The 22,816-nt window shown below is 38.9% G+C and overlaps 1 protein-coding gene across 3 annotated transcripts; it reads right to left on the bottom strand.

Moving 5' to 3' along the window:
• Positions 1 to 859: 859 nt before the first annotated feature.
• On the bottom strand, positions 860 to 21,176 carry klf5l (Kruppel like factor 5 like). Of its 3 annotated transcripts, none has more exons than XM_089017743.1 (5): positions 21,022 to 21,176; positions 20,755 to 20,911; positions 12,256 to 13,135; positions 11,286 to 11,345; positions 861 to 3,228 (listed from the first exon to the last, which is right to left on the bottom strand). In XM_089017743.1, the coding sequence occupies exons 2-5, from the start codon at positions 20,896 to 20,898 to the stop codon at positions 3,050 to 3,052; spliced, it is 1,263 nt and encodes a 420-aa protein (XP_088873869.1). In that variant the 5' UTR covers positions 20,899 to 20,911; positions 21,022 to 21,176; the 3' UTR covers positions 861 to 3,049. The 3 variants fall into 3 exon arrangements, with proteins under 3 accessions (XP_088873871.1, XP_088873869.1, XP_088873870.1); XM_089017744.1 differs by having other exon boundaries at positions 20,755 to 20,891; positions 21,022 to 21,175; XM_089017745.1 differs by lacking the exons at positions 20,755 to 20,911; positions 21,022 to 21,176 and adding an exon at positions 18,682 to 18,850 and having other exon boundaries at positions 860 to 3,228.
• Between the last annotated feature and the right edge of the window lie 1,640 nt (positions 21,177 to 22,816).

Here is a 22,816-nt window from a genome sequence, read left to right as displayed (position 1 = left end):
GCGAGCAGCTGCAGCATTGTTAAACCGATAACTAATAATAATGTTTGTACAAATGGGCGTTTTTTTCACCAATGCATAACGGCGTGACGTTTAATTTACTGTCAACATGCGTTTTAGTGACCGTTCTAATATTTCAGTAAAGCTCACGTGTTGACCAAATTGTTATTTTCATTCAACAAACGTACTTCCGTGTTCAATTTGACATCCCGCTTTTCACCTGATGCGCAAAGTGACCTCATCTGATTTAAAGAAACAGTACACGGAAGTAAATAAATACCAAACACTACGACCACCACTCGATGTCCAGGAACCAAAGTTTTTTTTTTCTTGTCGTACAAATATCAAAATCAAATTGACATCTGTAACACACATACAGCACAGTTTAAAATGAAAATAAAAACGATATATATTTTGAAATGGCACAGCGATTAGTGATCGGTTGATCCTGAATGCGGAAGTGTTTCTGCGTCTATGAACGCAACTACTTCCGTGTTTCGTAAATGATGACATTAAAACAAAAAACGCTTGAGGTGGTGTATGTTGTGAAAATAATGCATGTCAATGAATACATAATGTTTATGTGGATTATTTAAATATCATTTTTGAGGGATTCACTTTATGTAGATTAGATGAGCATTGTGTTATCATATTATTTGTTATTTTGTTTTGTGTTACTTCCGGGTAGAGTGAACGCTGGGGCGAATGCTTGTCTGTGACTGTAAAGTGTCCTTGAGAGCTTTGAAAGGCGCTTAAAATGTAATGTATTATTATTATTATTATTATTATTCCATTATATTACTATATTTATGTTTAGATTTTTATTATTATATTATTATAAAAGACAAGAAAGTCACACATATTTTTTTTTTTAATTATGTCATTATGTGTCAAAATAAAAAAAAAGAAAACCACTGAGGCTTCTGCAAAAAAAAATCAAATTCGACATTAAAATCTTGTTGAGATGACGTAAAAAGCAAAAAAAGAGTTATAAAAGCATTAAAAATAATTCATGACACTTTTTGTTGATATTTATATACAGTACACGCGACGCTTTCATTAAAAAAAAAAACGTTTTTTGCATTGAAATAAAAGACAATTACACCGCCACAATAAAAGGCGGGCCCGAACACAAAATTTTGACAAAAAAAATCATCTTTAAAAATGTCATTGTAGAATCATTGACTCGGTTGCCATGGAAGCAACCGACACAAACATCGGCTAACGACTTTGAGCCCTCTGAGCGCCAAAACAGGCAAAACCAGTCCATGACTCAGTCGACATTTTTTATGTTACGATAATAAACGCACATAAGTTTCCACTTGTATGAACAAAAACATGGAGAGAAAAAAAAAAACCATCAAGTATAAATCGAGATACATTCATTGGTTTTTTTTAACCTCCCGTTTCTTGAAGACAAATGTGCACAATAGATATATGTACTATAAACATTATTTACATGAAAGTTCGGAAATTTATCACAAGGAAAACAACAAAATAAAATGTATTATTATTCTTATTATTACTATTAGCTAGCTAGCTAGCTTTCTATCTATTTGAGTAACTTCCAGGGTGAGTGAACGCTAGCGCGCATGGCTGCCGCTGCTCACCCACACAAAAAAAACTGATCCTGTGACTGTAAAGTGACCTTGAGAGATTTGAAAGACGGGCAAGCTATCATTCTGTATATCTGTTAGCGATGTAGCTAGTTAGCTTTATAGCTAGCTATGTCACAGAGTCTACTAAACGTTTGGATGAAAAGGACAAATAGCTAGCTAGCTTTTAGCTAACAGATATACAGATCTGTATATCTGTTAGCTATGTAGCTGGCTAGCTTCCTAGCTAGCTAGGTCACCGAGTCTGCTTGACGTTTGGATGAAAAGGACTAAAAGCTACCTAGCTAGCTATTTTCTATTTATTACCTGGCTAGCTGGCTATATGGTTGGGTCGCAAGCTATCTAACTGTGTATCTGTTAGCTATATAGATAGATAGCTTTCTAGCTAAGTAAATAAAATGTATTATTATTATTATTATTTGCATTCCAATAGCAACGTACAATAATACCTCGGCTTACGAACTTAATTGGTTCCCAGAAAGTGTGTGTAAGGTGAAAAGTGTGTATTCCAAACATAAATTTTGCATAGGAAACATTAAAATGAGAATAATCCGTTCCCAGGTCCCCATAAAAACATATTTTTCAACTAAATAAGCCTTAAAACTACACACAATATACCTTATTCTATGTATAATAAATGTGCTATGGTATTGTAATGAAAGAAATACACTGTACCATATAATAAAGTTGTTTCATTTACCGTTGATGGTTTGATGGAATGGATCGCTTTTTGCATAAAGTGTCTCAAGGAGCTCTGGCTTGTACATCTTAGAGGTTGTGATATTGCAACAGCAACAGATGCAGGAAGACACACTAGAAACTTCATGAATAGCTGGTTCCCTTGCTTGTCTTTTCTCTTCAAATTGTACAGATGGCTTGTGGAGCCTGATTGATGGGATATTTTAACCTTGCAGTGGACACTCTGCTTTTTAACTATCAATAAAGTTGAAACGAGTCCAAATTTCACTGTGTCTTCTATCCATGTTCTCATCTTTTCACGTTTTTTTGTTTCAAGCTCTGTCATCTCCCTTTTCGTGTATGTGTGTGTCTTGACCAATCACGTGCGGCTTTAACCGAAGACTGGGGGCGGGGAATAGAGGAGGAAAAAAAAAAGCCGGCTGCCATTTTTAGCTCCTTATTAGGAGCTCCATGTTCGCGAATGACACATCACTCATTGTGGCGCTCCGTGTGTTTCCCGAAAAATAGTTTGTATACCAAGATTATATTCTTGGTAATTTAATGTTCGTTAGGTGAAAAGTTCGTGAGCTAAAGCGTTCGTAAGCCGAGGTATCACTGTATTTTTTTTGGTAATCTTTTTTTGGTGGTTTGCAAAGTGACAAACATTTGTGACAAACATCCTTGCGCTATATATTTTGTGGAGGTGGAGAAAAAAATACAGTGAAAATGTTCCGACTTGTCCAATCGGTGCACTTTTCTCAGTTCTGGTGGCGCTTCATGTGCAGGGCCAGGTGGTCCGAACGTGAGAAACAACGACTGCAGGCCACGCACTTGAAGGGTTTGGCGCCCGTGTGTTTGCGGTAGTGTCGGGTTAGCTCGTCGGAGCGGGCGAAGCGCCAGTCGCAGTTGTCCCACGTGCAGCGGTACGGTTTCTCGCCTGGAAATCACAACATGGCAGCTTGGTCAAGGCAAACAAAACAATTATTGCATCATCATCATCAAATAATAGCCAACAAAAAATTTTTTGGTATTTATTTTTTTTTTTTTTTTACCAGAGATCCTACAAGAGGTTAGCAAAGCGCTAGCACTACTCTTCAACTCACTTGAACATAGTTCCTCAGCGTCATCTGCCGACACCGAAATACCCAAATAAAATGACAAAAAAATACAAATGAATAAAAATAAAGTAATTAATAAATAAAACAAATACAAATAAATAAAAAAATACAAATTAAAAAATAACAAAATAAAAAAAAATAAAGAAATAATAAATTCATTAAAAAAATACATACATAAATAAATAAAACAAACAAAAATAAAATAAATTAAAATACATTGAAATAAAATAAAATCCAATAAAATGAAATAAAATAAAATAGAAAAAAATACAAACAGAATCCAAAGAAATACACAAAAAAATACAACAAAATAAAAAAACCAAAAACAACAACACAAAAATACAAAAAAAAATACAACAAAATACAAAAAATACAAAACAATAGAAAAAAATACAAAAAATAAAAAAAATAAAATGTGTAGTTTTAAGGCTTGCCCTAAAAATTGCTGAGTTTCTTTTCTGATAAAAAGAAAAAAGAAAAAAAAGAAGCTAGACTCAATCGAAGCAGACGTTATACGAACCACACCCAAACGGTTCACATTTTAAATGCGCGCCTGCTAAAAAGAGCTAGCTAATCATCAACAAAGTCGAAATAAAGAGAAGAAGAAAGAAAAAAAGATGTTGAATGGTCTCTTATGCAAACATACCACAAGAAACAAAAAAGCAGGAAGAAGGAAAACGTTCCAAAAAAAAAAAAAAAAACCTCCAAAGGAGATAAGAAAATGAGAAATTAATTCAGTTTTGGCCAGTGAGCAAATAGGACTTTTTTAACGTTACACTGTATGCAAATAATAGCTGAAAAATGTGCTAGCATACATGCTAACCTCACCAAAAATTCAATGGGTCAGATTAACAAATGGCCCATATGTGAATTTGTACAGATATGATTTATTCATACAAAAAGTAGCTTGCACCAAATAATAATAATAATAATAATAATAATAATAATAATAATAATAATAATAGTAAAATAACTGTGAGACGAATAAAGGTAAATCCAATCCAATATAAGTCAATATGTATTGTATTGTATTTTGGACAACCGCCCCCATTTCAAGCTCAGATAACTCCCAACCCATATCATTTAGGAATTAACTGTTTTTTGTTTCTGATGAAAGAAGACAGTCGAAGGTTTCCAAGGCTGTATTGAATGTTTATGCTAGCAAACATGGCGGCTATCAAACATGGCGACTTTTCTCAATCGCATTAATTTAATTACGGGCGAGCGACGTAGCAAGCAGACATGCGAAATTAGCAAACATTGAATTAGCATACCCAAGTCGCAACCGGCGATCTCAGTGATTTCACATCAAAATAATATCAAACGTTGATCCAAATAGTTAGCCAACATGCTAACGATCCAAATCGACTGTCATTTTCTGAAGTCAAAATGGGAGTTCCTGTGTTTGACGACAAATGAGCCATTTTGTCACCTTTGAGTCTTAAAGTGCTCATTTCCGGCGGCTATCAGATTAGCGCGGGGGCTATTGACCAATCATTCAATCAATCAATCAATCAATCGCGACATGCGCAGTCGTTGGCGGCAACGAAGGAAGTCCAAAGAGCAGCTAGCAGGTGATCATCATAAACGGACGCTAGTTACAAAAATAATCACAATGAAGTGACGGGTATCGTCAGAGGGGCCCCCACAGGTGCGTTTGTTTCAACGCCCGACAGGGATTATTATCCTCCAAGGCGCGCAAATCGGCGGTTGAAATCCGACTCGTGTTAAACAAACACTCTCGGCTGGCGTATTTTTCACAATCGGACAACAACAAAAAAAAAAAAAAGGCAGCTGCCTTTTGGGAGGTAATTGGGAGAGCAGTTATACCTCCACACACCAGAATCGGAAACATTTGCGATGTAACATTCTTTAAATTTGTAATAATAATCATAATAATAATAGAAGAAGGGGGGGCGTGTTAAATTGAAATTATTTGAGGATCCATGCAGTATTATAATTGTCTTTTCTTTATATTTTTTTTTGGGGGGGGGATAAGTAGTTTGAATAAAGGGTTTATTTTAGCAAACATGTTCATTTTCATTCATTTTTTTGGATTTTTGTTATTTTCATGGGCCATATTTGTACCGAAAATTATGACTATTTAATGAAAAAAAGTACATTTTTTTTCATTTTTTTATGTACTTTTTTTTAAAATACATAAAATGTATTTATGTATATATTATTATCTATTTACAAAATTTGTATTTTTTTTCAAATAAAATTACATTTTTTATTTTTTTTTTTATATTTTTATGGTTATTTTTTTTAAATACGTTTTTCAAAAAAAGAATGTATGAAAAAAGTATGAATGACTAATCAATTTAAAAAAACATTTTTTCATTACTTTTTTCCCCCCAAAAAATTTTTTTAATTCCATTTTTTATGTATTTAAATTTTTTTTATTACTTTTTTTTAATGTATGAAAACGTATGAACGACTAATCAATGAGAAAATTTTTTTTAATTAATTTATTTCTAAAAAAATTACATTTTTTTTCATTGATTAGTCATTCATACTTTTTGGTATTAATATTTATTTATGTTTTTGTAACTCATTCCCTGCCAGACCATGTGCCAAAATGTGTCCACTCCAGTGCCAGGGTTTTTGTCATTTTCACTCAAATTGCAAGACCCACAGAATATTGACTTTTAGGACTACATGAACATTCAATACAGCGTTAGAAACTGTACACGCTCTTCTTTCATCAGGAAAATAATAGTTAATTCCGAAGTCATATGCGTCTGGAGTTATCTGAGAATGAAATGGGGCCTGATGTACAAATTACAATACAATACAACACATCCACATTGGTTTTTATAGCGCTTTAACAACAGCCCAAACTGTAAATAACGCGCTAACATGGAAAAAAGGAAAATGTGCCCCCTTGTGGAAAAGAAAAACACAGCCAGATGTCTGGCCAGCGCTTTATCGGCACCCAAGCATGAAAAAAAAAACTCAATTTTCAATTGTCAAATACATTTGTGAATGGCAGTGAATGAGTTAACCACATTTTGACCCGTTTTCCTCGTAAAATTTCACCCGTGTAGAAGATTAAGTAGCTCATTCGAAAAGCATTCAAAGGTGAACTGTTTGTGCAGCTGGCAAATTAGAAACCCCAAACATTCAAACGTGCGCGCGCTAATGTAGCATGTCGGTCATGGAAGAGTCTTCTAAAACACGGCAAACACTAGAAAACAAAAACAAAACAAAAAACCGCCACAAAAGAGCATCCATCACTCTCTCCGATGCGCACAAAAGGCTTTTTGTGCGCTTTCTAAAGGCGTACTGGTGTTTCTTTTCCAATATGGGGGACGAAATTGACGTCAGCCACTTTGCTCAAAAGCTACGACGCTAAAATAACGAAAAATGTAATTACATGTATTTTATTTATTGTATTCTATTTATAATTGTCTTTTATTTATTATCGTATCTATGCTTGTCTGTGACTGTGAAGTGTCCGAGAGAGCTTTAAAAGGCGCTTGAAATAAAATTTATTATTATTATTATATTATTGTATTATTGTTATTATTATTAAATGAGTTGAAAAGTAATTTTTGTGTTCAAATTTTGTGTGTTATTTATGTGGCTTGTTACCACGATGTATCGATTTTGGTTTTAACTCATTCACTGCCAGACCACGTGAAAAAAAATGTGTGCACTCCAGTGCCAGGGTTATTGTCATTGTCAATCGAATTGCACGACCTGCAGATTATTGAATTTTAGGACGACATAAACGTTCAATTCGGCGTAATAATTCTGAGACTCTCATCTTTCATTAGAAAAAAAAAAGTTAAAAAGAGTTAATTCCTAAGTTGTATAGGTCTGGAGTTATCTGAGCTTGAAGTGGGGGCACATGTACAAAATACAATGCGATACATATTGATTTATATAACTCTTTAACAACAGATGAAGCTATAAAAAAGCGCTAACATGGACAAAAGGCAAATGCTGCTCCCTCGTGGAAGGCAAAAAACATTGCCAGCGCTTTATCGGCACCCACCACTGCAAGAAAATCCAAAACCCGATCAAATCCACGTCACACTTTTCAATTCCCGAATAAATTCCGTAATGGCAGCAAATGAGTTCAAAACAAACCTTAAAATTTATGAATTAACTAGCTTGCTATCTAGCTAGCTATCTGGGTATATAGCTAGCTAGCTAGCTAGCTATCCATTTGTTATCTATCTAGCTAGCTGGCCATCTAGCTCGCTATCTACAATATTAATTGTCTACAGTGTTAGTTATCTACTGTATTAGCTATCTATGTATTAGCTAGCTAGCTTGCTTTCTATCTATTTGAGTTACTTCTGGGTCGGGTGAACGCTGGCGCGTGTGGCTGCCGCTGCTTACCCACAGAAAAACTTATCCCGTGACTGTAAAGTGACCTTGAGAGTTTTGAAAGGCGCTTAGAAATGAAATTTATGATTCTTATTATGATTATTAAAAAATAAATCACAAAAACAAAAATAAGAGGGGTGGGAAGGGAAAAACATTCCTCCATTTTGTCTCCTTCATTCCTCCATGAGCAAATCTTGTGTGACAATGGCGACATTTTATGACTCCCTCCGCTGGCTTTTACTGAGGCAAAGAGCAAACACTTAACAGGCCTCTCCAGGACGTCCATAAAGTCTTTATCAGCTCACCTGTGTTTGGAAAGAGGGCTGAGGGGGGCGAGTGGAGTGCGGGTGAGGATGGGTGAGGATGGGGGAGGAGGGCAGGGGTCCAAACACCCAAGTCCACGGTCAAGGCTGCAGCCCACCTCCCCCTTTCGTCGTCGCAAAGTCCGGCAAGCTTTCGGATCGCCTTGTTTGTGTCGACGAAAACAATCAGATGCTAAGCTAAATTAGCATTTGTTTGAAAAAAAATCAAGACAATGGGTCATTATAATTATACATTTCATTTACAAGCGCCTTTCAAAACTAGCAAATAGATAGCTAGCTAGGTAGCCAGCTACATAGACAAATAGGTAGCCAGCCTTTCAAAACTCACAAGGTCACTTTAGAGTCACAAGATATGTTTTTCTGTGCGTGAGCAGCGGCTGCCACACGCGCCAGCGTTCACTCAACCCGGAAGTAACTCAAATAGATAGAAAGCTAGCCAGCTAGCTAATAGATAACTAATACATAGATAGCTAGTTAGATAGCAAATAGATCTCTATATAGGTAGCTAGCTAGCTAGTTAAATAGCAAATAGATAGCAAATAGCTAGCTAGGAAGCCAGCTAGATAGCGAATAGAGAGCAAATAGATAGCTAGCCAGGTAGTCAGCTACATAGCCAGCGAGGTAGCCAGCCTTTCAAAACTCTCAAGGACACTTTACAGTCACAGGATATTTTTTTCTGCGGGTGAGCAGCGGCAGCCACACGCAACGGCGTTCACTCAACCCGGAAGTAACAAAGTTAAAACAAAAACCAAAAAAAACTAAATAACAAATAATAAAGACAAAGAGAGTCATTCATTCTTCAGCACTTTCTTCAGCGTCCTTTTTAGCAGTGGATCAGGGACGTCATGGTGGAATATTTAATTATATTTGTATTTTAGTTTTTTGTATTGTATTATTTTGCGTTAGTGTATTATATAATATTCTCCTATTTATTTTACTATTATTAGTATTGTATTATTGTATTGTTTCTATTATTTGTATGTAATTTTAATTTTATTATATTTTATTATGTTATTATATTATTTTATTGTATTATATTATTTTTTTTTGTATTTTTTATCATTTTATTGTTATGTTATATTATATTGTAATATTGTATTATTATTATATTATATTACATTATTTTATTGTGTTATTATTACATTATATTATTAGATATTATATTTTTTATAATTTTATTATTGTATGATATTATATTTCATTGTTTTATTATTTTACTATTGTATTATTTTATTATTTTAACTGATCCTTTCCATGTCTAATTTTGACTAGCTAGCAGCTAGCTCACTCAACCCGGATTTACTCAGAAAGATAGAAAGCTAGCTATCTAGCTAATAGATAGCTAATAGATTTCTAGCAGCTAGCTTCAGCATCTTAGCGAGCTCAACTACCAACAACGATGCCGTTTTACTGAAGCAACCAAACGCTAAAATATGAGCGGCCAAAGATTAGCCAGCGCGTCCGCCGTTCTTTCATTTCGCCATTAAAAAAGATCTCGCCGTTCCACATACTCCACTCATGAGTCATCGGCGTCAACCGGACGGAAAAAAACAAGACGGGACAAGCGCCGTTTTGCAAGTGAAACCCGCGGATGAGAAGCTCTTGACCAGATTGCGTCATCAATTTGCTAGCTAGCTAGATACCAGCTACCTATCTTAATAACTACCTCTATCTGTTTGATAGATATTTACTAACTAGTTATCGAGCTGCCTGCCTAGCTAGCTATCTATTTGCTATATATATGCTATCTATTACCTATCTAGCTAGCTAGCTGGCTATCTATTAGTAATCTATTAGCCAGCTGGCTAACTTTCTATCTATTTGAGTTATTCCGGGTTCCGGGCGCATGTGGCTGCCGCTGCTCACCCACAGTAAAACTTATCCTGTCACTGTAAAGTGACCTTGAGAGTTTTCAAAGACGCTTAGAAATAAAATTATTATTATTATTCTTATCAATAATTATGTCAACAAATTAAAGGTTATATGAGCGCCATCTAACTTGAGATAGAGCTTGATCGAGTGACCTCACTTTTAATAATAATAATAATAATAATCATAATACATTTCATTTATAAGCACCTAGCAAAGCTCTCAAGGTCACTTTACTTAGTCACAGGATGAAGTTTTTCCGTGGGTGAGCAGCGGTAGCCACACATGCCAGCGTTCACTGAACCCGGAATAACTCAAAAAGATAGAAAGCTCGCTAGCTAATAGGTAGCTAGATAGCTAGTAGGTAGCTAATAGCTAGCTAGCTAGCATAGCTAGCTAGATAGTTAATGTTTCATGACTCAAATAGCTCGATAGCTAATAGATAGCCAGTTAGCTAGATATCTAATAGCTAGCTTGATAACATATCTAGCTAGCTATCCAGATAGTTAATGTTTCCTGACTCAAATAGCTAGCTAGATAGCCAGATAGCTAGCTAGATACCTAATAGATAGCTAGCTACATAGCTAGTTTCCTTACTTAACTTGAAGATTGCATCGGTAAGTTGTTACTCAAATTTACGTATAACACTTATTAAGGCATTATTGGGAAACTACATGGCTAGCTATGTAAATAGATAGCGGCGCAACACGGCTAATTGTGTAGCTAAATGTCAAATAAGCAGCTGGTGCTTCAAAATATGTAGACAGCTAAACAAATATATCATACATAGCTAAGGGCAAAAACGGCGGCTAAATACTGAAACTACTTTGTATGCGGGTGTCTTCGGAATAGCTAGCTAGCACGGCTACATCTTCCGTTTCGTGTTTAACTTTCTCACTGCTGTCGTTTACAACAGGAACTTTCCCACAGGACCCGTCGTTGTTATCTATTTATGACATTGACACTCTTTCAACGCCACATTTTTGCCATCGTGTAAAAAAAAAAAACCAAAAAAAAGTAAGAAAGGGGGGGGGGGGAGAACCCGATCGAAACCGGCTTTCCCCGCGCAGACGCCGACAACCCCCATGACCCTTAATCTTCTTGTGAAAAGGAGCAGGAGGAACTGGTTTTAAACTCGACTATTCCTCATTTCCCTTTCCTCCTGTGACCCCCCCCCCCCCATAACCCACCTTTTGTGGTTTTTCTTTCTCGCCAGGGCAGGTACGGACACGCGGTACTCAGAAAAAAAACGTGAATTCTTTTGCTGTTACTCCGGGATATTAACACACTTCCCGATGCCCATATTTGGTGTTTTTTTTTTTTTATTATTATTATGTTCTTACCTGTGTGCGTCCTTTGGTGCGCTTTTAGATGTGAGCTTTTTGTGTAAACTTTTGTACAGCCTGAAAAGAAAAAAAAATCACATCGTGAGTCAAGCTGATGGCACACACACACACACACACACACACACAAAAAAAAAACAAGTTGAGCATCTTCGTAAAACAACAACAAAAGTAATTGGCAGCTTTGATGCCAAATTTGCATATAAGAGTGTAACCGGGTTTGAAAAGACGAAGAGTACACGGTGTGCTCGGGACGCTTTGCCAATCAGGAAATAGATTGTCGGTTCAGTTGAAGAGGTGAGAAAAATGCTAACTGGCAAATATTTCAATGGTCAAATTCACCGCGGGATTAAAATGGGGGTCATCGGCTAATTCGCGACATACAAAATGGACGGGTGGGTCGTTCGGTATCTTGATTGATAGACAGACAGCTAATTTGTCAAAGAGATCCAAGCTGCATAGCTGGTTAATTGACATACAAACTAATTTCAATATATGGGCACATAAATGCTAATTGGGTGGTTAGCTAGCTATCATGGTAGATGGATGCCAATTTGAGGTCTGGCCAGACCTGGATCGGGTTAGGACTGAAAATCTGCACATTTTGGATGGCCTTATAGAAACATTTGAGGGAGAAAATATTCGGTCGTTCGTTCATTCGTTGGTTCGTTTGATCGATCGTTTATTCAGTCAATTGATTGTTCGATCGTTCGTTCGGTCGGTTGATCGTTCAATCGTTCGTTTAATCGTTCGTTCGTTATTTCGTTCGTTCGTTATTTCGTTCGTTCGAACGTTTGATCGTTGGATCGTCCGTTCGATCGGCCGTTCGTTTGTCCGTTCGATCTTTCGTTAGATCTTTCGTGGGATCTTTCGTTTTGTGTGCGTTTTGTTTGAAGCCCCACCAAATTATTTAGGATCGCAATGCAAAAGCGAGCACTCCAAAGCGGTGTCAAAAGGTAGCCGTATAGACCTGGATAGTCGCAGAAATGAATCCTCCTCTTCTCCAGCTCCGGGTTGTTCCGCCGGTTGTATTTAGGCCCCGTCAGGACACCCTGGCCGTGCGTCATCAGCATAGCGTGGGCGGACAAGCCCGTCACTTTTATCCCGCCCACCATATGCTGTTGGTACGGAGGTGGCGGCTGGCTCGCCAGAGTCAGCAGATCCGCCTGAGCTTCGGGACTTCCGGGTTGCGAGTTTGGCGGCGAGGGCGGCAGGCTGTGGGGGCCGGCGTGCTGGGCGCCGGACGGCGGGTAGTAACCGTGGTGAGCCCCCAGCTGATGCTCGGATAACACGTATCCGCCGAGGTTCAGCATGGTCCGAGAACCGGACGCCGAGGGTCCCGAGTGGGACAGAGTCATGGCGAGGTCCGCCGCGCCGTTGACCGGCATGTGGTAGACCTGCGGCTGGGGGGCCGGCGGTCCTATGTGAAGCTCCGTGTCCAAACTCTGCTGCTGCCGGGACCCGTCGGAAAGCGAGACGCCGCCGGAGCTCAGGTCCGGCTTGATGAAAACGCCGTTGACGGCGGGGGGCACGTTGAACGCCGAGGTGAAGTCCGGTAGGGCCTGGGTCCCGGCGGAAGAACAGGGAACCTCCAGTCCGGGCTCCGTCTTGATCTGCGTCTGGGCCAGGGTCTTGGAGTTGTGGCGATAGAGGCCCGTGCGTAGATGGGAGGAGCTGGGGAGGATCACGTTGATGTTGAGGCTGTAGGGGGTGCCGGGCTTGTCCTCCGAGAAGTACTCGTCCACCACCGAGGCGCTCTCCCGCCGGTACTTCTTGTCGCTCAGGTCGATGGCGGGACTCAAAAGCGAGCTGCTGATCTGGGGGAGGTATTTGTCCATCTCCAACTGGGCCTGGAAGGACCAATCGCGGACAATCGTAATGAGAACAAGCGGTGAACTTTACGACCTGGTCCCGGCGATCATAGGACCCGGTGCTAGCGGGACAAAAGGTCTACCTTACAATTTCATCCCGCCTATCTGTATCCACCCTACCGTTGAAGGGGGTAATCATGCGGGCTAACTGGACTCGTCTGCGGTACCGGTACTCAGAAAAGCTGTAAAAAATGGTTCTGGGTGATCGGTTCCCTACTCTGACAATAGCACCAAGGACTTGAACCATTTGAGCTCTTTACATCTAAGTGTGTACCCTTCGGGAACCCATGAAAACGCCATTTGTTTCCTCATTCCTTGTTACTCATAGAATTTGGCCAAAGATACCCACCAACGGGTTTCGAGTCTTGATACCTGTGTCAGTGTTTTGAAGGGAAAACCAATGGCGGTCAGGTTCCTACCTTATAAACCAGAAAGCTTTGATCTCCAAACCAATTTGAGGCCACCTAAGGATCAACTGCTAGATGGACCCACAGAATGGAAACTCCCCATCTTGTCCAATAAAGTCCAATCCGGAGCTGATAAGCAAACTCTTACTGTTTTGTTATCATCAGACGTCCAGCGCCTTCTCCAATTATTAACCGGATCGGGTGCCTGGAGACATTGTCCAAAACCTTACAGGAAAATGTTTTCTTGCCGCTAGTGACTGGCTACCTTTGATGATCCTTGCCGATATCTGGAGCGCTCATCAACCGAAACAGTTACTGGATGTGATGTGTTAGCCTAGCATGCTAATTGGAGATGCTCGCGCGTTAGCTTAGCATGATAATGCTAAGCCCACCACCTTTTCCAGCTACTCCCCTCAGGCAGGCGCTACCGATCCATGCGCACCAAATCCAGCAGACATTTAAACAGCTTCTTCCCCCAAGCCATTAACTCTTTCAACAGTAGCCAAAATGGAACTGTATAGTGCCACTTAGCAGTTTTTTTGACAACGATACTAGTGCAGCGTGTTCTACCGGAAACAAATTCCTTGTGTGTCCTACATACTTGGCAATAAAGATGATTCTGATTCTGATTCTGATTCTGATAATCTGAGATAATCGCACATTAGTCTTGAGCTATGCTCGCAGGTTAGCCATGAGCCATTAGTGGTATTTATTTATTTTTACTCCCAAAATGTATATTTAAGGAAAAGAAGAAGCTATCTAGATAGACACCTGGCTAGCTATCTCTTAGCTATCTATTAGCTAGTTATCTTTCTGTCAATTTGAGGTACTTCATGTTAGTTATATAAATGTACAAATGTATTATTATTATTATTATTATTATTATTATTATTACTATTATTATTATTATTGTTATTATTATTATTATTATATAGGTATCTAGCTAGCTAGCTTTTTGTCTATTTGAGTTACTTCCGGGTTGAGTGAATGATGGCGCGTGTGGCTGCCGCTGCTCACCCACAGAAAAACTTATCCTGTGACTGTAAAGTGACCTTGAGAGTTTTGAAAGACTAATAAATGAAATGTATTATTATTTTTATTATTATTATTATGAGCTAAGACACTGGCAAAACGTAATGCTAACGTCGCCTGTTAGCATTACTTGAGCAGTCGCCGTCGTCTGCTGTCTGTACCGTGAATACGGAGAAACAAAATGGAAGATATGAACGAGTAGACATTCGGCAAGAGTGACAATTTTTTGTCGATGTCTCGGTCAGATTAGCTTCTTTGTGAGTTGCTAGTCTTCATTCCAAACGGAATTTTTGTGTTGTTGTTTTCGTAAATATTTTTTGTTCTTCTGAGGCTCTTTTTTTCTTTGAATTCTATGCATCCATTTTGACTTGACAGAGTTTACGTTTGGCTGCGTGGTTCGCATGCCTCCAGCTTTTGTTCTTGGCTTAGTTTAGCGCCTCGGCTTCCAGCGACACGCCCGTGCGAAGGGAACTTTGCGTTTGTTGTCTGAGGAACGTCGTTAAGTGAAAGGATTTCAATGTTATTGCTTTGCACGACAACAAAATCGGGATTAAGAACTATTCCGACGGAGGAAAACATCTTTTAATACTTTCGATAAAATGGCATCTTGTCTGGTCTTGTTGAACGCCGGATCAGAATTATATTTGGGCAATAAAATCTTTGCGAAAACCTTGACTGAGTCATATTTTATGACTTCCTCATGAAGCTAAGGAAAGTCGGGTTCTAGAAGAAAAAAAATGTGAAGTTCACTTCCTTGTATGAGCACTCAAAATCTAAGATAAAGGACAACCAGGTAATAATTTATGACCACCAGGCAGTCAGGAGACTCAACTCCTGCCCCCCCTACCCCTTACCACTGCCACACTCACCGGAGTACATGCTATATTATCATCCTGAACTCTATTTTTTCAACCTTCAACCTTTATTTTTGGTTTTTGCATTACTACACTACGTCACTTTATATACGTCACTACCTCACTTTACATACACTTCCCCTCTAATGAGTCTTATTTTGGATAATAATTAAGAATTTACGTTCTTATCTTTGTGTTGGCATTTTACTAAAAAAACAAACACTATTCAAGCTTTTGTTAAAGCAAAAAATATGTTAGCATTATTGCACCAATTTACCTCACTGTGCTAAACCTGAGCAACAATGCGTTAGCTTAGCATGCTATTTATACATTTTCTTGCTAAAAAAAATACAAAAAATTATTTGTCGTGTTAATCATTTAAGCGATCGCTTGAGGGGACAAATTGCACAAATCCGGAAACTGTTGACGCTGTTTTATTGCTCATGAAGTTGCTATTGAATTGTTCCTTTCGCAATGTTATTGTTCGGCAGAACACTAGAAAAAAAAAACGGGACAGGGCGAATCATCGGGATGGATTTATTACAGTATTTTTTTTTTTAAATACGGGTAACATCCGACTTAATGACCTAGTTCCGTTTCGACCAAACGGTCGTAAGTCTAAATGGTTGTAAGTCGAAATACATTCAAAATGTTGAATAGAGACTCGGAGGTTAAATAATAATAATAATACATTTAATTTCTAAGTGCCTTTCAAAACTCTCAAGGACACTTTACAGTCATGGGATATATATGTATATATATATATTTTTGTGCGGGTGAGCAGCGGCAACAATTCGCGCCAGCGTTCACTCTACCCAGATAAATAACATAAGTACACAGACAGGCAAATAAACGAAGAAGTAAATAAATAAATAACTCGATTAATTACTAAATAAATGAATACATAAATAAATAGTTAAGCAGAGGAATAAACAAATAAGTAAACACATTAATGAATTGGTTAATTACTAAATAAATAAATAACAACACAGAAATACACAGACAGGCAAATAAACAAATAAGTAAATAAATAAATAAATAACTTGATTAATTACAAAAATAAATAAATGACTCGCAAACAGCCCACCCCACTCTGGTGCCATCACACAGTCGATTGCTGTGTGAGTGTGAGATGCTGGTTGGCTGGCCAAAATTGTTGTACGCGTTGCCGGCCTGCTAGCGCGTAGAATTACAATTTAAAAAATAGGACTTAAAGTACGGGTGGTCGTAAGTCGAGCTGGTTGTAAGTCGGATGTTACCTGTCGTCGATTTCATAAGTGAACGTAAAAATAAATAAATAAATAAATAGGTAAATAAATAAATAAATACATAAATAATTGAGTAGCTAGTTGAGTGAAAGCAGGTTACAACCTTTGACACCAACAGCGCCACCAGCTCAGTGCGGTCACCCATGGTACTACACCTTCTCTTGATTCTTTTTTTTTAAGATGCAGGTGCGCAGGGGAATCCTACGCGGCTGTTTTGCGTACATGCAACTACTCGACGCGCGTTGCCGAGAAGGTCAAACTGACGATTTCCAATAAAACTCATTACTCATTCCAATAGAGCTCATTCGGCGTGACCGTCAAGTTACTGTGTAACCGGCGCCGTCGTCTTAACGGCGGCTGATATCACGGCTAAAGAATCCGTTAACGACTTTCATATGGGTTACTCATTCGGTGGTTACGGCCGGCGGGGAAACGCAAACCATACACGCCGCATCAAAGTCACATTAGGCTACTGCGAATTTGGTTCGGCCCCTTTCACGCTGTCTCGAAAAACGGGCAGTTTCCGACGGCGATTTCCGCACGCCTACAACATATGATACACCATGAGGTGGCAAAAGGGGTCGGAAAATGCTGTTTTTAACGGAGCTACGGAACTACGGAAAATATTTTTTTTTACCCGGGATTGTCAAGTGTTTCTACCCTTGATTGCCAAGTCAATTTTGTCCCCCTTTCACGCCGCTTTGTAAATCTGGACATTTGTTTTGTGTGAATGGCATTGACATGGAATTGTGGGGTTGTGGTTTCATAGACCTTTTGTGGTTGGACAATAGAAAGAAAAACTTGTCGAGGGATTATTCTAGTTTTGTGAAACTGCAAGTGAGGGGAAACCCATTGCATTGCGGCCCCTTTAGCACTTTTACTTTTTCAACCTTTTTCAGGTGCTTTAAGTCGGACACCGACAGAGATATTTGAAAGCAACCTGCAAATTTGTCGGCTTCGCAAGTTGAATGGGAATTCCCACGCCACCTCCAACCCCTTCCACGCAGCTTGAACCCACCCCCCCCCCCATCCCCCAAAAAAACACTCCCGCCTCATTTTTTCCCCCTTCCAGTGTCATGGTTGTGTTTAAATGACACAGATACAAAACAGGGATTCCAATTGCGACTCCGCCTTCTCAAGTAGCATTAGCGCTGTAATTTGCATGTAACGCCGCGTGTACTCCCTGTCACGCTTCCTGAAAACGTCAATTTCGTCACTTTTTTCACAACTCTTTTTCGACCTTTTTCAGGTGCTCTAAGTCAGTAAATGACACCAACACGAACGTTTGAAAGCAACTTGCTGGCTTTGGAAGTTAAATCGGAATTCCCACGCTACCTCCACCCCCTTCCAACGCAGCCTGAAAACCCCCCATTTTTTTCTTTTTTCCCTTCCATTGTCGTGGTTGTGTTTAAATGACGCGGATACGAAACAGGGATCCCAATTGTGCTTCTCAGGAAGCATCAGAGCTGTAATTTGCATGTAACGCCGCGTGTACCCCCTGTCACGCTTCCTTCAAACGCCATTTTTTTTCCCAGTCTTTTTTCTAAGGTGACGTTAGGCAAGACGGAATGCACGTTGGAAGTCAACCGGCTTCGAAATACGGCGAACTTGGTCACGCTGGCCTTTTTCCACCTTCCGAGGTTGTAACAGAGGCGGGATCACGCCGACGCATGCGCAAAATGTACCGCCGTTTCACACCAGCGCAGTCACGGTCCTGAATAAATGTTTGAGAACAAACAATCCCTAAAAGATGAAAAGCATACGCGCTTTGCTTCAAAGTTAAATACAAATGAAGTGTAGGTGACAAATGTACCTTACGGAATGTATAAAACAAAAAAAAACAACTTGAGGGATCAGAGTTCACGCCTCTCAAGACGCAAACATCAGGACGACGCGGCGAAACAAAAGCGAGTACATGTGACAGGTAAATCCGTACTACCCCCTCCCACCCTTTTTTTTTTTACCCCCTTCCCCGCAGCTTGACTTTCTCATGGCGGTGGGCCTTTTGACGGCGGTGCCCCGAGGCGGCTTATGGAGATGTGGGCCCTGCTCAGACAGGTCGGACCACATACTGCTGTCACGGCACAGACGCTAGCTACCAAATAACAGAGAAAGAAATGACAAGAAACAACAACAAAAAAAAAAAAAAAAAAGAAAATATGAAAACAAATATGGAAAATAGAAAAAAATAAAAGATTAAAAAAAAATACATGTGGATTAAGTTGCACTTGTTTACATTAAAAGTATTTTTTTTACATTTGTGTCATTTTTCTCTAACTTAACTTCCTTTTTTTAATCCTTTTTCATTCAATCTAATTCTTCATTAATTTAATTTCATCATCTTGGATTCAATAGTACTTTTTCGCCGACCTTTAAACCCCCCCCTCCCCTTTAGCGTCTTTCAAGCTAACCGGCATCATGTAACAATTAGCATGGACGTGCTAAACCGCACTTAGCGTCCGAACAATTGACGTCAACGTCTTTTTACGACAGTTAGCGTCAACTGGCTACGCGACGGCTTTTAAAAGTAATTATCGCCCATTAACGGTTAGCATTGTCATCAACGGCACAGACGCTAGCTACCAAACAACAGAGAAATGACAAGAAACGACGCAAAAACACACAAAAAAATCTGAAAACAAAGACGGAAAATAGAAAATAAGTAAATAAAATATTTTTAAAAAATACAAAAAACAAAAAAAATTGGATCAAGTTTCAATTGCTTACATTAAAAGTATTTTTTAAACGTTTATATCATTTTTCTACATATCAATTCCTTTTTTTAATCATTTTTCATTTAGTCTAATTCTTAATTCATGTAGTTTCATCATCTCGGATTCAATAGTACTTTTTCATCGACCTTTAAAACAACGCCCCCCCCCTTTAGCGTCTTTCAAGCTAACCGGCATCATATAACAATTAGCGTGGACGTCCAAACAATTGACGTCGGTGTCTTTTTACGACAGTTAGCGTCAACATGCTACGCGACGGCTTTTAAAAGTAATTATGGCCCATTAATGGTTAGCATTGTCATCAACGGCAACTTGCGTCATCAACGGCAATTTGGTTGTTGGTCTCTATGTGCCCCGCGATTGGCTGGCAGACGGTTCAGGGTGTACCCCGCTCACTGCCCGAAGACAGCTGAGAGGGGTATCGAGCCGTTTTAGAGGATCAAGAAGTTCAGAAAATGGCTTAATGGATGACTAGATTGTTTTTTTTTTGTGTTCTTTTGACTTCAAGATGGCGCTGCGAGAGTGGCTGCCTTTCCAGCAGCTTCAGTATTGTTTTTCTACTTCTTTCTTTCCTTTCCTCTCATAACTTTGCTACTGTGAAATGACAATTTCTCCACTGCGAGACGAATAAAGGTGCATCCAATTCAATCCAATTAGCATGGATGTGTTAGCATTTAGCATAGGGGTGCTCGACGGTTATTAGCGTCTTTTAACAATTAGCATCTTTGACAGTTCGTCAAAGATGCTAATTAGCTGCTACATCATTTTGTATTGATGCTATTGATTGATGTTATTTTGTCTTTTAAATGTTTTTTTTTTCTTCTTTCATATCAGGTTCGTACGTCTTTTGCAGTTTACTCGCAAGGAAAGCATTTGCAGCTGAACCACCAATAACAACAATAAAAACGCAAATAAATAGCAAATGTCCTCAATTTAAACACAGACGTTTGTCAGATTTATGTCAAAATCTTGCTTTGCAAATTCGACAGGCAACTTTTTTTTATTTGCATAAGTCAACTAACTAGCCATCATGTGATCACATGACTAACGCAACGTCCCAACATGAATACATGTTGGGTCAAGGTGGAGGGATTGCATCCCATAATATTCATGGTGTGTTTAATTCCAACACGTCAGCATTTCTAATATTATTATTTTTTTTACGCCGTCAGGTGTTAAGCGACACTTTAAACCCGCACAGGTGAGCTTAGCATACAACACCGAGTTGATTGAGAGTAAACACACAGAGACAAGCGAGGAACCGGCGCTCAGGTTCACGTCGGCGGGTCGGCGCAGTTCTCTCACCCCGGCTTTAACGTCCTCAAACACGGATGACTCCTCGGCACCCTCCGCTGCTCCGGACATCCTCACCGGCTTTAGTTGCGTGAAAACCACCCGCTCGTCGCTCCCTAGCGGCGGATTCATGACCGGCCCTACGCTCGCTGCCATTACAAAACGGTCCCTTAAGGTGAAATTGGTGTCTTAAAAACACATATATATATAATATTTGTTTGTTTATATATATGTGTGTGTTGTTTTTAAGGGGTAGTGCGGGGAGGCAGTTATATTTACCGCAGCTGAAAGTAGCGACACAGTAAGTCCAGCAAAGTCTTCCGCGCTGTTCTTACCTGGTACACTTTACCTGAGCTCAAGTATTGAGACAAACAACCATTCAGAAGCGGGAAGGAGGCGAGTTGGCCAATCGACTGCGAGGAGATGGGCGGGATCACCTGACCGTAAGCAGGAAGTGTCTTAAATGGCACAGATTTGCTGGACTGGAACACACTCGTAAAAACATATTGTATTTTTAATTTGTTTCCAATCCATCACCATTGTGGGATTATTAAATGATTTCTAGTTCTGATTCTGATTGAGTCTGCTAGCACATAAGAAATGTCACATTAGTTCAAAGATGATGACAAGAAAAACAACAATGGCACGGGTTGTACTTCCGGTTTTAAATGTAAAATATGGAATCATTTCATGATTTGTCTTTTCGGTGTTTATTCAAAATATTGTTTAATATCAAGTTTGAACTTGTACATTTCCTTTTTGTAAAAGGGATACGCTACCAAACAATAATTATGATTTGTACTTAATTATTTGTATACATATATTATAAACACTTAAAAATCATTAAATCGTGAAAGAAAAGTGATTTAATATCTCACCATGAACACTAGGGGATATCCAAAAGATATAATAACAATAATAATAATAATAATAATAATAATAATACATTTCATTTTCAAGCGCCTTTCAAAACTCTCAACGTCACTTTACAGTCACAGGATAAGTTTTTTTTTTCCTCTGGGTGAGCAGCGGCAGCCACACGCGCCAGTGTTCACTCAACCCGCAAGTAACTCGGATAGAATAGTAAGACAAATAGATAGAAAGCTAGCTAGCAAGTCAATAGCTAATAGCTAGCCAGCTAGATAGCTAGACAACCAGCCAGATAGCTTTGAGGGACGGGAATCTGGTTGTCATGCTAATTCTGTGTGCTAAAAGCAAAATTAAATGAAGGAAAATGACATAATATGCAATGTAATAATACATTGTAAAAAAAAAGCAAAATAAAAATAACAGGAGCATTTAAAATCCCCATCACATTTTGGATAAATAAACACACATTTAAATAAAATAAAAACTGAAATGTGTATTCCAAACGCACGTGAAGTCATTTACGTTAATAACCCTGGGAGGATCCCATCGCCCTTTTAATTTCCATTTAATTGTAGCAAAATGACACATAATTGCATAACACTTTCTGTTGGGGAAAGAAAATGGCTTCCGTGGATTGCTGTCAACAAGGAACAACACTATGGATACCACTTAGCATTTGTTGCTAAAAATTAGCATGGGGCAAAGTATTTTTTTTCCTGCAGGTATTGAACTTGCGTCAAGATTTCCAGCAAGGGGAAAAATAATAATAATGATACATATTTACTCTGGTTTGATCATAGCGGCAACTTCAAAATATCCACAAGACAACCGGAATAGTCACATTCCTTCATAACGGCGACCTTTTCTTAATGAGGACCTATCAAAACAGGGCTTTAGCTAACGCCCTTCAGTGAGTTTCAGGATACCTATGCTAAACATTGTGTTAGCATTTTGGCTAATGAGCTAACGTTCAGGTATTTTTCTTCAATTTATTTTGTCACAGATCCAAGAGTGGGTGTTCATTTTCTAATGTTTTTATTGGCTCTAATGACTGTCTGCTGTTTTTAATTTGTTAGCCAAAATGCTGACATCATGCTACCGATGAGTGGGCCAAGACAAGACATCAAAAAACGACAGCGTGCGGTTGCAAATGCAATTTTGAAAATAATAATGGCGTGATATCAAATTGAGACTTTGCCACTCA

Source organism: Hippocampus bargibanti, linkage group LG16 (assembly GCF_051943395.1).
Source record: "Hippocampus bargibanti isolate YZ-2025 linkage group LG16, ASM5194339v1, whole genome shotgun sequence".
NCBI classification, from domain to species: Eukaryota; Metazoa; Chordata; class Actinopteri; order Syngnathiformes; family Syngnathidae; genus Hippocampus; species Hippocampus bargibanti.
The sequence above is the reverse complement of the archived record's forward strand: the minus strand, read 5'-3'. Positions and strand labels throughout refer to the sequence as shown.

Coding starts and splice junctions, on each gene's coding strand:
- klf5l (XM_089017743.1), bottom strand. CDS start 20,898: ATGGCAGCGAGCGTAGGGCCGGTCATGAATCCGCCGCTAGGGAGCGAC. Junction 13,136..20,754: donor TTGAGGACGTTAAAGCCGGG/GTGAGAGAACTG, acceptor TGGTCCTTCCAG/GCCCAGTTGGAGATGGACAA. Junction 3,229..11,285: donor GCACCAAAGGACGCACACAG/GTAAGAACATAA, acceptor TGTGATTTCCAG/GCGAGAAACCGTACCGCTGC.